Consider the following 16,350-nt stretch of genomic DNA (forward strand, 5'->3'; position numbering starts at 1 on the left):
CTCAAGTCCCCATTCTGTATCGGCAGCTTTAAACTACATTCAATTAATTCAATATTGTGAATCAACCGTTAAAGTTGTTAAAATTGCTCCCGTTATTCCATAATTTCCCTTCTGTCTACTTTCGACGTGAAAGGTTTAAAACTGTTTCATCATTTAAAGATAGATCCAAGTCAAGATTTTGCAGATTTTTTTTTTTTTTTTTAATAGATAAAAAGTAATTAGGTTCGCTACAACAGAGCCTTCTAGAGAAGTCTACTGCTTCGAGATGGTGCCTGTTTACTAGCGCGGGAAAGTCTGTCATTTCGCATCTAGTTCTTGGTATATGATCTAACACGGTCGTCGTCTGTCATTTCACATCTAGTTCTAGATATATGTGATATCTACCATAGCCGTATGTTGCTTGCCTGGCACGGCCAGACTGTTCTCCCTGTATTTTTCAAACACTGTGAGAATAGTCTGGGACCCAGCCCATTAACGGCTTCTCGAGCAAGGACAAAATCAACCGTCCAATCAGATTCGTATATTTGTGTGACATGTTCTTAAGGAGCAACGTCACTCTTCCGCGTGGAAGTCGTCTCCACAACAACACAGATGGCGAACAGGAGAGCCGAGAATATGTTCCAATCCACGGTAAAATCAGTTTTAAATTACCAAAAACACATCGACACAAGTCATTAACAACAGTCTGTCTCGAGCTAGCCATGTTGAATAAACTCCGCTCTCCTCGTATGTTTACTTCCGCACGCAAGTCCCTCGCCGCTTTGCTAACGTCACGTCCGCCCGTCGCTGATTGGTCCACTCCGCTGTCTGTTAGCTGTGGCTTGCTCCGCCCTGGAAATTTTATCCGCTGAATGGTGGCCAGACTCAATAGCTGGAACAGCAGTGAGTCTGGTGTACTAGGCTAGTATGTTGCCGTATGTTTGTAGCAACTTGCAACTGGGCACTGTTTGTAGCAGCTGATGGCCGCAGTCAGGTATTATTGTTTTTTTTTATTATTTATCTAGCAGCATGAGTTGAACATGATATTTACTCTCGGTCCGTTTCCCATTGCGTCCTGAAGACAGCGCTGACTGTGTTTTATTTCCGCTTTACCCGGTATAATTCAATATATATATATAATAGATGTGCTGGTAACGATACCGAAGCTATAATGCATCTACTCCTATATAAATGATATCTACCGTAACATAATGTGGCTTGTAGCAGCTTTTCGGCAGCAGTCAGTATGTTGTTGTTGTTTTTTTTTTTTAATCTCGTGGCATGAGTTGAGCTAGAGCCGTGAGTTGAGCATTGGCGTTACCCGAGGGGCCGGGTAATGAGAAGCATGATGTTTAGCTACTCTCGCTCCGTCCCTAATTGTGTACCGAAGACCGCGCGGCGCGCTGAGTGTGTCGTACTTCTGCTTTACTTGGAATATTTCAATAATCGGAATTTGGATGTTTGTGAATCGTTCTCGAATCTTCCACGGCCGAATCGCGAATAATCTAAGAATCGGAAATTTCGCAAGCCTCTAGTCACTTCCTGTTTATTTTGAGTTACAGAACAGGAATTGATCTGGGAATCCCCTAAATGAATAGGCAGTGACTCAAACTCAACAGGAAATGACCTCTAAATGCCCTAAAATGAACCGCGAGTGACCTGTAAATGCCCTGATAATCGGACAGAATGACTGAATGCTCTGGTTTCGAAAGAACGAACGTTCCCAGTCTAAATGGATTGTGTGTCGTGCACCGTCAATGCACCCTTAGAGTTAAATGAGACACTATTATGGTGGAAGATTTTGGTAGCAACTTGTTGGTTCCTTTGTATTTTATTTTTTCCACATTGACACCTTTTTAAAACGATATCTTGATTCTTGGCAGGAGCATATCGATAACCTTCTGGGATACAAAGTATCACTATATATCACCATTTCGATATTTTGTCACACCCCTGTTGAACTGTGTTACGTACTGCTTTTTTTATGTTACAATGGGGTAGTTGTTGGTGGGGTAAAAGTGACGTTGCCTGCTGTGCAGTTGGCTGAGCTTTGCAGTAAAATGCAAACATGTCAGAAAGAGTCTTTGCACATGGGAGAGAACACAAAAACTCACTAAAATGGCACAATTTTTACCAGATAAAGAAAGAGTATTAAAGCAATATCTAAATTTAAGCTTGATTGTAACCACAAAAAACGCATTGGATCCCATTGACGGCGATAGTTGTCAAATCCATTTGGTCAGGGCAGGGAAGTGATAATTAATTACCAGAACCCTCTTATTTCAAATGGATTGGATGTTTATCACTATCATTAGCACCAAATGAGTTGGACATGGACATATTTCAAACAGGAGGCCTAGTGTTTCTTCATAGTTGTCAGTGTGCTAATGCATTATGACCGCTCCACTCTTTACCTTGGAAGCCAGGAGGACAGACGATGAGCGCCTGCTGGAAGGGATCGGGTCGGGCGGCGCAGAGCTGAGGAGCCCCCGTCTGCAGGGGCATGCTCCGTTGGGCCACAGCTGCCATGGAGGCAGCGGAGGGCTGGTAGAGTGCAGATTGGTAGTTTAGTATGGAGACATCAGGACTTGCAAAGGAAAGGGTAGAATTGTTGGTGGAAGAGGGAGCCAGGTTGGTGGCCTAAAGGAATGATGGGATCAACATGGGGAAAAAAATGAGAAGGTGACAATAATGGGAATAGCAACGAAAATTGCTCCAAGGTGGGAAAAACAATTGAGATTAGAGTTGGATTGACAGTCATACTGTAGATGGAAACTAACAAAAATAATACAAACTGGAATACACTCTGGTAAAATAACGGCAAGAATGCTTAGGATATTAAAATATTCAGCCGTAACGGATCACCAACAATGTTTAAATTGAATTTGTGTATAAATGTTTTAGCAGATTCATATTTTTGTTTATTTTTCCCTAAGAATTTACAGTTATTTTTACATACCTTTCCCATGGGCATAGATTAGTCACAGATTTCACTGGCCACCAAAAAAAAGATGCCACATTGATACAAACAGTTGTTCTTGCGCAATTTTGAGATGCTGAATCAAAATCATTTGTTTTCTGTTAGAGGTAGGGCTTTTTTTTTTTGGCAAAACAGATTAATTTTTTCGTGCAATGCATAATTATGGCACAGGGATTTTTTAAAACAAAGTGGGTATATATAGCTGTTACACAAAAATAAACTGAATGTAACAATATGGAGCAAAATAATTCCTTTTATTGTGTTTTAGACAACTGCTGACACAGGAGCTCAACAATAGTGACAATGTGACATGTGCTGTACTGCAATGCAGCCAAAGTGCTCCAATAAGTAAAAATCAGTCAACTATGCTAATCATGACAACGATTCAGAAAAATGTATATAATTATGCAAAAAAAAAAAGTTAAACTGGTATTGGGTGAAAAATATATGAAGAATCTCTATAAAATGCCACTAATATAAGGATATAAAATGTGCCAATTGCATGAAATCTACAAAATAGAGAAACAACTGATGACGGATTTGAAATCAGCAAACAAAGATGAAACAAAACGAGTTTTGAATTCCATCAATTCAAATGTTCATTTAAAAAATGTTACAAAATTACAGTTAGCCTCTAAAATGAACTACTGAGAAATTTGGTGTTACATTTTGCCACCTACAAATCAATGTGGCAGAAAGGAGTAATTTGTCACATCCGAAAGTCATTCATCAATTATGTAACCTTTTTACGCAAGTCCAACATGGTTTGACCATACATAAGAAGTGTATAACTGCCAGAAAGCGTCGTAGAGTCAAACGGATGTTCGGCAACACCGTTTTCTCATTGTTTCCTTTAATGACTCATCAAATATTCATCGGAACATATGGGAAGAATTGCATTGGAACTTCATTTTTCATTTGCGCTCCTCAGTATGCTCGATTAAAACAGTGGGGGGAGCCTAATCAATGTTGCACTGTGACATTCATCATAAGTGAAAGAAGTTAAATACAAAGCAACAAGATGACCCGTGCTTTTTAAATTAATCGGTGGCTTATAAACTCAAGACAATTGCAAGATGGGTCATCTGTGAGAACAATAGCAAAAATGATGCCCGGTTGAATCATGAGTAGCGTGACCGTGATGCCTAAATAGACTTGAAGATAATAATATCTGGCAAAGTCAAATGTCAGCAGTTCCGCTTCCACAACATATGGGAGAGGAAATGCCACAAGCTAGATCTTAGAAATTGGAGAGAAGGGAAAAGGACAGAGGAGGACAGAAAGGAGAGGAGGGAATGAGATGAAGCCCGCGGTGAAGGGATTCTCCAGGCCTTAAAGCTTCAGAATGCAAGATAAGCAGGAAGCAGGGCTTGTCATGTGTGCAATCAGCACTTTGTGACAATCCCATAGGAGCTGGCTGCAGACTGAAATGCAGCCAGACAGAAACACGAGGCAGAAAAGCAGGATCGCAGGCCAGAAAATGTGCACACACGTTGAGGGGAAAAAAGGCAAACAGCTGGACATGAGCTTGTAAGCTCCTCACATTAAAAGTATTAATATGGTGTCATTTTGGCTAAAATGTTTCAACACCATTTACAAACATGATTTGACAGCATCAAAATCAAAGCCTGAATTTTTGATAGACTTTGGTCAAATATGTGATAAAATATAATATTGGCTGGTAATTTTATAGTGTTTACATTTATCGACTTTTTACAGATACTGTATTAAATCCAAACTCAAGTCCAAACGTACTGGTAGGTTGTATTTCACAACAGTAGGGGGAGCCCTGAGGCTAAAACACATGTATTGTACTTCACTGTAAAGTTAGTAAGCCTCCTAACATTAAAGGAAATGCTCAGTAACAGCATGCAGCTTTACAATATTCCAGACACATTTTACTCGCCGTTACATGCCATCTTTACGTGCCAGACCAAAGACAAAAAAAAAAGACCTTCACCTGGCTGTGCACAGTGTTGAGCTGGTTGTTGAAGGTCATGGTGAGGTTGGTGGAGGTGCTGGGGGCCACATGGGTGATGAAGGGCGTCTTGCTCTGGTTGACCGTGTCATACATGTTGGCACGGCGCTTACAAATCTCCATATTCTGGAAGCATGACTTCACACTTGAATTTGAGAAAGACACAAACGGTAAGTGTCAGATGCATGTACGCAACTCAAAAAGTTAATGAGACATAGAGGAAGACTGAGAGCTTGTACTGAGTGCTGTGTGGAAAATCGAGGAGGTGCGACATCGTGACAAAAGGGTGGTTGAGTGTTTCAATCGGTGTGATTCTCTTGTCCGCGTCGATGGTCAACATCTTGGTTAACAAATCGATGAACTCCCTTCTGTCGGCTTTCTCCGCCAACAAGTCGCTCCCCTCTAGATCTGATGTCATGTTCACCTGGAAGCACAAAGACACGGGCACGATCAAGCTTACATCATGTACACATGCAAAGTTCCAGTCTGCGGTGACATTATAAACATTTACAGTGCTATTTGTGTTGAAACATGTTTCTATACTGCTTTATGAAAACATATGGATGCATAAAAGCTAGGAACTGAGAATTGGAAAAAGAAGGGACTGCTCAACAAAGGCCACCATTCTGTGCAAACAGCTATGACAAAGTGGACCTACAGTACATAAACCATCAGGCGCCATATGACTTCAAAGCTTGCGGCCTAGGTTGGGGCAAAAGGCTGAGCGCACGGTGCTGCTTACATGCGATGCCATGTACAGACAAACACTTGGAGGTTGGCTTGGGGTCTTCTGTCTTGCACCTGAGGCCATAGCCATGTCAAACAATGGTGTTTCCATGAGCGGGAACCCATCTCATTTCTCCAGCTGATTGAATTTGCTAAAATTTCGAGTCAATAGGCGTTTTACAGTTACCAAAGGCTCTCAGAGACCGTGGGAATTTCCCATGGATCAGAATGTATGCATCCTGATAAACCTAGATCGTTTTCAAGTGAATTAGAGCCTATTCAAGAACATGTTCTAATGATTTGATATGTTGCTGAAAAGTGTAAACATTTTTACTTCTTTTCTTGTGTTGAATTTTTATTACCGCAGGTTTATTGCCTAGTGCAGAAACAGATCTGAACAGCTGTCGCAGGAATGGCAGAAAAAATATCATCAAGAACAGTTATGGGCAATGTATAGTCTTCATACATGTTTTTGGACTGTGGAAGACAGTTGGAAATGTTTTTTAAGCCTTTAACTAACCAGCCCTTTTTGGGGGGCTAAATTGGCATAATCAATGTCTCCCCCCAACTAAATTTGATTGGACTGTTCCCACCACCAGTTCCACAAAAACAAACAAATATGTAATTGAAAACATAACCTCATTAGTGAAGGAGGTGAATTATTACAAATCCATTGCGGCTTGCCAACTAGCAAACTAAACAAAGAGGCAAAAATTGGACTTGCCATGGCTCTTTCCCTGTGTTTAAACAAGCACCAAGGTCATGATATAGCTGCTCTTTGTTTAAACCAACAAGATTGTCAGGCAGTGTGAGGACAACAGGGAGCAGACAGGCAGTCTTGTTTGCTGCAACATGCAGAGGAACAGGTCCGCTTTCATAAAGGTGCGAGCGCTTATCTGCAGGCCTGCTGAGGGGCTATCAGATGTGCTGCCAGTCAACACCGCAAATCTGATGCCATTCTTTTTCGCCATGCATGTTATTCATAGTCTGTGACCACACCTCTCTGAAGTGATAAAGAGTAATCTGCGGGCGGGGAATAATCACATTGTCCATAGCTGGTGTGGGAAGTGACTTTGGGGAATGGTAGAAAACACAGTTTGTAATTCTTTAAAATCATTTACGTACACACATTCACTGCCACTAACTGTCTGTCCATTTTGGCAGTGAATGATCTAGGAGTGGGAACCTCTTGGTACCTCAGGTTACGATACGATTTCTGATACAAAGCTCACAATAACGATGATCTGACGATATAGCGATACAATGATTTTCGATACATTGGTCAGGAAATCCTTCTAGGATATTCTACAAAAAACTAATGAACAGAAAAACAAGCTTCTGCTGTGAATTGGAATGAGTTTATCACTAGTAGACGTCCAATCCGTTTGAAGTGGGAGGGATGGCAGCGATGAACGAATGTTCATTTGCTGCGACCCTCCTACTTCAAACGGATTGAACGTACATGGCCGTCAGTGGCAGCCAATGCCAGGCAATGAGTAATTTTGGGTCATTTAAGGTCATTTACCTGTTGATTGTACTTCCTGTTGATTTTGGGGTATTTTATGGGCCACTTGCTGTTTATTTTGCATTGCAGAACAGGAAGTGACGTGGGAATCACCCAAATGAATAGACCGTGACTCAAACTCAACAGGAAATTGACCTGTGAATGCCCTAAAATGAAAAGCAAGTGACCTGTAAATGCCCCGAAAATCGGACCGAATGACTGTGAATGCTCTGGTTTTGAATGAATGAACGCTCCCAGACTAAATGGATTGGGCGTAGAGCACCGTCAATGGCAACGTTTTTTAAAAAAAATGTTTAAATTAAATTGACACCTTTATTAAAACGATATCTCGATTCTTGACAGGAGCATATCGATAACCGTTTGGGATACAAAGTACCACGATATATCACCATTTCGATATTTTGTCACACCCCTAGAATGATCACTGCCAGCCATCCCATTCCTAATGAGGCACAAAGGTCTCCTTGATAGAAATATGGCCATAAGGGTGAGTACTGTTGGCCTTGCGTGTGAACATCTGTTGGATGGATCCACATCTGTATTTTAAGGAGCACTGACATGCCACTCTGGAGTGAAGACAGGGGTGGCAGATGGAGCGCAAAACACCTTAGGTGATGTGTTGCAAAGCCAGCAGGATGCTGACCTGTATACAGCTTTCCAGCACCAGTTAATCTGCCAATAAGGGATAGCAAAACAGAGGACAAGACAGCACCGAAATAGAGAAAATGCAAATGCCAGCCAAAGTCCCACCATTTGTCTTCAAGAAAATCAATAGAAAAATGTTGTGAGTCTTGTGACATTGAGAGCTATACATGTCGAACAGTCGATATGTGCGAGGTTTCTGTTCCACTGTAAATAAGTGAGTCAGTAATGCACATTACAGAATGTTTGCCAGCAGTCATACAATTCAAGAATAAGGAGACTGTGGGGCAAAAGGTTTTTACGTTAAAAACTTTAGTCAATGTCTTGTCGGGGAAATCAGAGTAATTTGGGCATTCGTAGAACCACCTCTGAAGTTTGACAATTACTTTACCTCTAAGTTAGAACACATGGCGAAGCACTGTCGCCCTATAGATGAAAAACTGTAAGAGCTACAGTATTCAAGGAGCAATGTGAGATCCTGTTTATGATCCGCTCTTGAAAGAAAATGTATGGTCAAGAATACACACCTAGCGTGAGACATAAATGTTTTTTTATTAAAAAAAATTTTTTTTTTAATGAATAAAAAAAACTTGCTTAAACTACATGACATCCAAGAGTTTATTCAAGTTGCAAGGTTCAGCTAATTTATTGGATAATTGTGATGAATCGAGATCAACTGAAATTAATTACAGAAAAATGTGCTATTTAATAAATTATCCTCTTGATCTATTAGTATTTTATCGCTTACTTCTTTGGCGACCCTTTGATCCAAGGACGTAGGTTTGATTTTGAGGTTGAGAGGGACACAAAACTGCTCTAAAGCAGCAGTCCTGAAAGTTTGTGTTTATATATACAGTATTTTTTTTTTTTTCAACCATGAATGTAATTGATTTGTTTTTAAATGCTGTAGTTGCTGTTTTCTACACAAATGAAAATATGAAAATAACTTTTACATTTTTTAAATATAAATTTTAGGCCATCTAGCTGTCTCAGTATTGAGCATCTTACTTGAAAAAACCTTTACATACTTTGACTCTTGAAATCTTAAAATCTTTTGATTAACATCTACAAATCCTATATAGCTTGTGCGTGCATGGGAACCAAAAACAAAAATGTAAATGGCATTACAAAAGGTACATTCACACCGGATTTTTAATTTTTGTCGCTAATGACACGTTTATAGAAAAGTCAGACGGAGTGGCCTTTTGTTTGGAGCACCAGTGACAAAAATCCAAAGTCCAGTGTGAAAGCTCAAGATAGCAGGTTGCAATTTGCAACTTGCATGTAGCTTCCGAAGCAACCGTGCTGGCTTTTTTGAGCAAGATGGAGTGACTGCGGGGACAGCCAATCACATGTGGGTTAAGTGAAAACCCAATCCCAACCCAATCAGGAAAAAATACTGAGGTTAGCGGCGGAAGTTCTAACAGAGACCCACATTTAACCCTTTGTGTGACAATAACATGGACCATACACAACAGACAGCAGAGGTAGTGACTGCATAGTAGTGGCTGAAAATTGGAAGGGATGTGTCCCTAGCATCCCGACACAATAGTGTACCACACAAATGCTATTTTTAGACCGCAAGGTTGCGTGACATCGCCATGGTAAACCGGAAGGGGGTCAACATAGTAGCACACTCGCATACAACCCATGCTAGTACTGCTTGTTTTCTGCCGTAATCTTTCAAAAAAGAACATGCCGAGTAAACACTGCTGCTATGGAAGTTTTAGAAACAACTCTAGAGTTTACGACATATGAAGGATGTTATCTTTATACGTTTCCCAAAGCCAAAAATCAGGGAGAAAAAAGTGAACAAAGGATCAATTTGTGCGAACGTCCAAAAGACCAGTTTAACGCCAGCAAGGTGAAGCCATTCACCTTCATATGCAGTCAACATTTTGTTGGGGGCCACAGACCTACAGATGACAATGCTGATCTATTGCCTGCCAGTGCCTGCCCCGAAGAGGTAAGCCATTTTGATATTTTTACTTATTTTTTAGTATGGCGTTTTGCCTAGCTGCTTCTGTCTGACAATAAATGACCTGAAAAAGATTTAAATGGTATCTGACTGTCACTGTTGTTACCTTTTCTGTTGTAAAGAAACAACTTTAGTAAGGGGGAAGTGTAAATAAAATAATCAAATTAAGATTTGTGATTAATGAAAAAATTAAAAGTGGCTGTCGTTGGCTGTCACAGACTAGCATTTGCGATCGCTACACAAAAATAGCAATATAAATTACCCGAAAGAACGGTCAGAGACGTAAGATAATCTGAGGATATAATACATAAGAAAGACAGGGCATATGTTGGCAAAGGATAGATTGTTGAAACAGGAGAATGTCGTTGTCAGTGGCGCAAGGCAATGTTAGTAAAAAAACACACGAGAAAAAGGTGTCGATAAAAAGCTACTTCTGGATCAGGTTGGCTCTTTTTCCCGTCTTTTCAGCCCACTACCCTCACGCCATCTCTTTAACTGAACATTTGTATGTTCCTCCACATCTTTACCAGTGAATTTGGCACTAGGGAAATTTTAGCTCATCTTGACATCTTGTTCGTACACTATTTACATGTGTCTAGCATGAGGAACAAGCGCGAGTTTAACCCTCTCTAGCAACAGTTGCTATCGTCATGAATATTATTGCCAAAGGTGACGTGTTACGTACGGTAAGCTATTCTACGCCCTTGCTTCAATCTACACTATATCAGTCTTCCAGTTGACTTCAGTTAGATAGTTTCAGATTTACTCAAATTAGATCTACTTGAAACTAATGCCTCACTACTTGCCTCACAACAGAAAGAAGGTTCATTATTTTTCTGGCATCCACAGTCCTCTTGTCTTTCAGGGCCTATAGCTATGTCATCCATAATACACGTAGGGACAGATGTCCACAATACTGACTTGTTTATACGGGAGCATAGAAAGATGGGCAATGTAAGCAGTTTTCTCCCACAACACGCTTGTTCAGCTTGAGCTCCTCTATGTTTTCCTTGTAAGCCGACTCAGGCCACAACAGGGAAGGGAAGACAAGTGATGGAGCTCATTGCGTACAAGACAGAGATGACCCATGGGATACTGACACCCGTGCAGGTTGTTTTCATTGAACTATGTGCCGCATGTATGCGTGTTTGCATGGCAACTGTAAATTCAACAAGCCCAGGCAGTGATCAAATCATGCACTAGCAGAGAGCATGTTATTCCAAACAGGGCTAGAAAGCAGCCGTGGGCCCTACCGGACAGCCGTAATTGTCGCTATCATTTATGTACCTGCATGTACCCACATGGACAATTTCCAGAGCCCGCAGCTGGTTGTTCATCAAGATGAGCAAAATACAAAGCAAATAGTACACCAGCTTTGTTGTTATCAGAGGTAGAATCAAGTAGGATCGTGATCAGATGGGACTCTTGGTGAGGCAAAGGGGCCTAGGAGAATGATTGTAACTTTCCATTCCTTTTGTTGGGTCTGGTAGGAGAAGCAGAATTTGGCCCAGCAAAGCAAACAAATACTCATTGTCGTCTCAGTGTTACGCATGTCCTATCAAAATGTCATGGCTACATGTGAAGTTTCCCACCGAGGACACAAACCGTAAGGGAAAGTGACATTGTAAAAAGTCTGGTTAATGGCCGCAATGGACTTTCTAAATTTATTGCAAGATCCTTCCTGTTCTTTAATATTTTCAAAACAGATTTAAACTGATGATAATTAAGGAATTTTGGTAACAGGAAGAACACAATAAAAGATATGTTTTTCTTTTTCCATTTCCCTCTTCATAATTATGGTCTCTTTTGGATTAGGATTTCAAACATTTTACAGCATATGACTTTTAGGGGAAACGCAACCCAGTTCTGTTCATGCCAAGGTGAGGCGAATTGAATCAAACTGCTTAAGTCAAGTCAGGATATTGTCATATCTGTATGCCTTCTCAGTTCTTTTTTCATTCCAGCATCTGATTCAGCTGGATGGGCGGGGCCGTTGCAACACACCTGTGGCGCATTTGGAGCGCTCATTATTTAAGGACTCCGGCCACAGTCTGCGAGTGTCGGACTATTGCTTGTTTGCGTGTTACTTGCCTTGCTTACCGCTGTGTGTGCATCATCCTTCGACCTTCCCGACGTTTCTACGATCGTGTCCTGGTTTGATCATTTTTACTTTTATGTTCTTTTGGATCTTGTAGTTAGAATTTTGTACTCTTCGCGTCTTTGAGCGTGCGCTTTTAGTTGTACCTTTTCATACTCGCGTTTTTTGGCGTGCTCCCTTAGTTGTAAATTGGTATACTCGCAATTTTGGCGTGCTCCCTTTGTTGTACTTATTAAATACAAACATTCACTATTTCTGTTTCTTGGTCTGTGATTTGGATCCGCCTCAACGGCTTGCCGTTCACAACAGATATCAAGCGTGGCATGGCTAGGCAATCTCATCCCACCACTGGTATCATTCGATGTCGATTATTATTACTATTTTATATAGTTTTAAAACTATATGAAATAAATACGTAATATTAGGCGTACTTCCATCCATCTTCATTCACCTATCCGAGGTCAGGTTATGGGGGCAGCAGCTTAAGCATGGAAGCCCAGACTTCCCTTTCCCTAGCCACTTCAACCAGGTCTTTTATGAAGACCATGGAGCATTCCCAGGCCAGCATGGAAACCTTTTCTATTTCCAGCGTTTTCTAGGTTAGCCTGGAGCCCCCAAACAGTGTGACAAGCCCAGCACACCTCACCAGGAAGGCGCCCAGAAGGCATCCTAATCAGATGCAGAGGAGCAGTGGCTAGACTCTCAAGTCCCTCCCGGATGAGCTGCTGAAATTAGCAGCACTTGATACTTTGAAATGCCACCCGCAAACACTTCTCATGGTGAATATTTAAAACAGAAAACATTATAGACGGACAAAAACAATAATAACAAATCAAATGGAACAAACAATGGTAGTTTTCATTAGTACGTCAAAAATTGTCTTCAATTGTGTTTTAGCATTAAGCTATTGGGATTTTAAAAACGAATGAAGACTGACTTATTGCACAATATGCGTGATTTTCTAATAATGTGTTTTTACTTTTGCAGTTTACTGCAAAGGAATGGTAATAAACGGGTTGGAGATCATCAGCATTGGACTATTTGAATTGCAGTCAGGCTGCATTTCCACCATGCGTATCGGTTTAAGCTGATCACCGAAATCAATCTCAACTTTTTTGCAAACAATCACATCAATCATATAACTCACACAGCCCTAGTGTGGTTATGTAAATGCAGGATATTTCATTAGTAATAGTTGAGATGTCCTGTCTATTAAACGTGCTGTGTAATAGTAAAACAATATACCTGGGCCATATCATCCAAGCAGTTGAAAATGTACTTGCGCGCCTCCTTAGACTTGATCCCTGTTTCTCCCTCATGGTCCTCAGGAGTCTAAGAGAAATAAAGCAGATGTTCCTTTCAAACCCTTAACACGCTTCCCCTCCAGACCTGCACTATTTATATGTGACTCATTATAGACTCTTGTTGCTGATGGACAGCAGGACTCCGCTTGCCCGCTGAGCAACCCTTGGGTCACATGCAAGCACACATATAACATCCTATTATTGAGGTGAATGCATGCAAATGCACAGAATTTGTCAGATTGGAGATGACTCATCTATTCAGGTTGCTTTCATTCATGTGCACACAGTATGTTTGAAAGTGGGCTGTGTTAGAAGTAAAACATGGTAAAATATTCTTGAATTAATTAATTTATATACAGTATATTTAAAAAATAAAATAAAATAAAGGACAATGAATTTATTTCACATTGTGAAATAAAGGTGAGCTAAAGTAATTACTGTTATAAGACTTGCAGAGTACAAAGGACTGTTCATGGTGAATATGTAAATATTATGTATCTATTAGAAGAGACACCATGAGTGATGAGTGTTCGACAACATGCATGCATGCATTTTTTTTATATTAACACAAACATATGTATTACGTAAAACAGATAGACAAAAGAGACAGTTCAAACTTTGAACTGAACTAATATTAATAACATTATGTGTGTGGTAATGTACTGTAAGTACCAGGAAGAATTTTAACTTTAACACCCCAATTACTGACTCAGAAAAAAATCCACAGACCTAAAAATTGGACAAAACTTAAGTAATGAGAAAATAATTATTTAAAAAAATAAAAAAGTTAAATTCAGAGCAAGTTTTTAGGACAAGCGAAGGCTTAAGGCCCCAATATGGCCTTTTCTCATCCTGCAAGTTTATATATATATTTATCCATCCATTTTTGCATTAATGGCAAAGCCAGACATCCAATGGACAAAAATCTGAAAGAGTGCTTTAGGGAGGGTTGAGATATACTCTACACTTTAATTAAACTTTATTAAAAATCTTTCAGATAGTCTGTAAAAGGATTTTGCGGTCCTCAGACTTGCTTATCACCTGTACTGACAGAGTCTCAAATACTAAATTCTGTGTTTTTTTTTGTTTTGTTTTTTGTTTTGGGGGGGGGGGGGGGGGGCACACAGTAAAACAATGTAAATTCGGTTGAAAAAGGTAACCTGTGTGGTTTTGTTCATAATTTCATCATTTCAGGTGTACTGTACCTTCAGTCTCCAAAGAGGATATGTGGAGTCAGGGTCTCTGTTGAAGAACCTGGTGGTCTTTGTCCCAGCACTCAACAGATATTCTGCAGGCAGTCCCTGGGTCTGTGAGATGTATCTAATCTTCAAGACAGGAAAAAAAAGAGTAACATTTTAAGGATGCTCTTTCTAGAGTTTTGAAGATCAAAAAAAGAACATTTAGGAAACATTCCAAGAATCTAAGCAACAGTTCAAAAGCACCAATGATTTACAAATGAGACAACATTCTGCCAAGAAAGTGTTGAATCTGACAAGATTGTTTGGCATTGAAGCAGAACTCTGTCATGGTCTCGCCAAAGATTCTGATTGAGGGAATTCAGTGATGTCTCGCTTTGGAGCGCAGGGGCCCGCTAATTGGACAAGTGGCACTATGGCATATGTTGCTACAAACAGGCGGCGCTGTGCAAGCCTCGTAAGGGGCTACTGTGGGATTACGGAGGCCTATCCCTCCCAAAAATAAATAAATCCCATTGTCAAGCACACAGGAATGAATGCTTATGAAATGTCTACAAGCATGTCAGTTGAGTGTCCAATACCTGATCATATTCCGAGGCGCCGGGATACAGTGGCCATCCCAAGAAGAGCTCAGCTATTACGCAGCCCAGGGACCACATGTCTATCGCCTCACAGAATGGCAAACCCAAGATGATTTCAGGAGCCCTGTGGGAAGAATAATAAACATTTGTTAACTCAGTCGCTATCACTGTCGCTGTCAATGGCAGTAAATAAGTTTTAAATTGTAATTGGAAAAAAAACACCAACAACCATCTGAAGTGGGTGATGACTTTTTTCTCATTATATTAAATGTGATCACATTAGATTGAACTGTTGCAGTCATCATAGACCTCTTCCGTGACTGACAACTATATTAGTCACACACATACTGTAAGTGTGACAGGAGCACCAGCCATGCAAAAAGCTTTTTTTCACACTCAATGTGAGCTTGTCGAGAGACGGCAAGTGACTGAAGAGAAAACTCAGAGTATGAGAAGTCAGCTGTCCAAAAAAACTGGGTAATACTGTATTCTAGAGGTGCAACAATTAATTGATTAATTGACAACTAATCGATTAGCAAATTATTCGACAACTATTTTGATAACCAATTAATCGTTTAGGACACAGGTGTCAAACCGAAAGGGCCAAGTGGGTGCTGGATTTTTTTCCAACCGATACAACGCAGAGAGTTTAAACAATGAACTTCCTGCTGAAACAAGCAGCGCCTGACAAAGTTTAACTGATTACACATGTAAAAGATCTAATTGGTGAAAAGGTGTCCTCTTCATTGGTTGGAAGGCAAACCTGCACCCACTTGGCCCTTTCTGGAATCGGTTTTACACCTGTGGTTTAGCACCTTCTTCACCTTACACTTGTCTAAATTCTTTAAATTATAACCTACATATATCTTCTTAATTGTGGAAATATTATCAGATTTCTTCATTATATTTTTGTTAAGTCAAAGTAGGATATGAACAAAAATGTGCTTTTTTGGGGGGAAAACAACAATTCACATTTTTGCCAATTTTGGGACATCTTACTGTCTAAGCTAGCTTAATAAGGCTGCGATAACTAATCTATTAAATCGATTAAAATCAATTAATAAATTAGTTGCCAACGAAGTTGATAATCGATACAGCTGTAGACTACAGTTAATTCAGGAAGCTGTGATAAAATATTATTTTTGACGGAAATAGTCATTCATTTTGTCTTCATTGTTACTTACAACATGCCTAAAACAACTTCAAGGTAAATTGTGAAGGAAATTGAAAAAAGTGGCATTCATCCGATTAATTGATTCATCGTTTAATTAATCCCCCGATTAATTGATTATGAAAATAATCATTAGTTGTAGCCCTACTGTATTCCTGGATGAAACGCATCATCTTATGACAAAACTGCACA

At 40.1% G+C, this 16,350-nt stretch overlaps 1 protein-coding gene across 5 annotated transcripts in view; it reads right to left on the bottom strand.

Moving 5' to 3' along the window:
- hipk2 (homeodomain interacting protein kinase 2) overlaps nt 1-16,350 on the bottom strand; it is a 106,102-nt gene that overhangs the window by 17,513 nt on the left and 72,239 nt on the right. For 3 of the 5 annotated variants that reach the window (XM_057835596.1, XM_057835595.1, XM_057835597.1), the window contains exons 3-8: nt 14,988-15,111; nt 14,416-14,535; nt 13,152-13,238; nt 5,177-5,361; nt 4,920-5,082; nt 2,394-2,619 (exon numbers count right to left, since the gene is read on the bottom strand). In XM_057835596.1, the coding sequence (XP_057691579.1) occupies nt 2,394-2,619; nt 4,920-5,082; nt 5,177-5,361; nt 13,152-13,238; nt 14,416-14,535; nt 14,988-15,111 (905 nt within the window). The remainder of the gene's footprint in view (nt 1-2,393; nt 2,620-4,919; nt 5,083-5,176; nt 5,362-13,151; nt 13,239-14,415; nt 14,536-14,987; nt 15,112-16,350) is intronic. The other 2 variants (XM_057835599.1, XM_057835598.1) reach the window with 1 other exon arrangement.

This window comes from Corythoichthys intestinalis, chromosome 5 (genome assembly GCF_030265065.1).
Source record: "Corythoichthys intestinalis isolate RoL2023-P3 chromosome 5, ASM3026506v1, whole genome shotgun sequence".
NCBI classification, from domain to species: domain Eukaryota; kingdom Metazoa; phylum Chordata; class Actinopteri; order Syngnathiformes; family Syngnathidae; genus Corythoichthys; species Corythoichthys intestinalis.